General features: G+C 44.4%; 1 protein-coding gene across 1 annotated transcript in view; it reads right to left on the reverse strand.

Moving 5' to 3' along the window:
• Nucleotides 1-223: 223 nt before the first annotated feature.
• The window catches only part of LOC118477184 (dual 3',5'-cyclic-AMP and -GMP phosphodiesterase 11A-like), a gene marked incomplete at its 3' end in the record, with an annotated part of 39,519 nt that continues 38,733 nt past the window's right edge, over nt 224-1,009 (reverse strand). Inside the window, 1 exon segment of the mRNA XM_035971685.1 lies at nt 224-416. Within this exon segment, the coding sequence (XP_035827578.1) occupies nt 224-411 (188 nt within the window).

Genomic DNA, 1,009 nt, shown 5'->3' on the forward strand with positions numbered 1-1,009 from the left:
CATAATTTAATTATTATGTATACCTGCATGTGTTTTTACGGTCCTGTACTGCCAAGAAAAAAATCCCTCTGGGACAATAAAGTATTATCTTATCTTACCTATTTTAGCTAAAACAAAAGTGCCACTGTGAAATACTGTACCTGAGATTTGAGAGTGAGCTGTTTCTGACGGTTGATAAACGTTTACATTACAAAAGCCAAAGTATCACTGTGAAATACTGTACCTGAGATTTGAGAGGGAGCTGTTTCTGACGTGTACCGGAATTTCTGGCGCCTGTAGCTGGCTGTAGCCGTGAGCGCTGAGCCATCGGTTGATGAGGGTGAGGTCCGCGCGTTTGAGGAAGTACTCACTCATGTCGTCAGGGTGAGCGTCCAGCCATTCCTCCACGCTACAGCTCGTGTGTCCCTCCATGGTGGCTGCAGAAGACAGATGAGAAGGGTTGGGGTTTTTTATTATTATTATTATTGAGAGTGAAAGAGAGATAGACAGAGACAGAGACAGAGACAGAGAGAGAGAGAGACAGAGAGAGACAAAGAGAGAGAGAGTGTGTGTGTGTGTGTGTGTGTTTCAAAATTTTAAAATACTTTTTTTTATATTTTAATTAAAAAAAGAGAAAGAATTGAGCGAGAGAGAGAGAGCGAGAGAGGGAGAGAGAAAACAGAGAGAGAGGGGAAAGAGAGAGGGGGGGAGAGAGAGAAACAGAGAGAAACAGAGAGAGAGAGAGAATTTTTTTTAATTAAAAAACTAAAATTATTGACATAAAAAAGAGAGAGCGAGAGAGAGCGCGCGAGAGAGCGAGGGAGAGATAGAGAGAGAGCGAGAGAGAGAGCGAGAGAGAGCGCGAGTGAGAGAGAGAAAGCGAGTGAGAGAGAGACACACACAGAGAGAATGGGAGAGAAAGAGAGAGAGAGAGAGAGAGAGAGAGAGAGAGAGAGAGAGAGAGACATTCCTCCACGCTGTAGCTCGTGTGTCCCTCCATGGTGGCTACAGAAGACAGATGAGATGGGGG

Source organism: Aplysia californica, unplaced genomic scaffold (assembly GCF_000002075.1).
Source record: "Aplysia californica isolate F4 #8 unplaced genomic scaffold, AplCal3.0 scaffold00481, whole genome shotgun sequence".
In the NCBI taxonomy this organism is placed as follows: Eukaryota; Metazoa; Mollusca; class Gastropoda; order Aplysiida; family Aplysiidae; genus Aplysia; species Aplysia californica.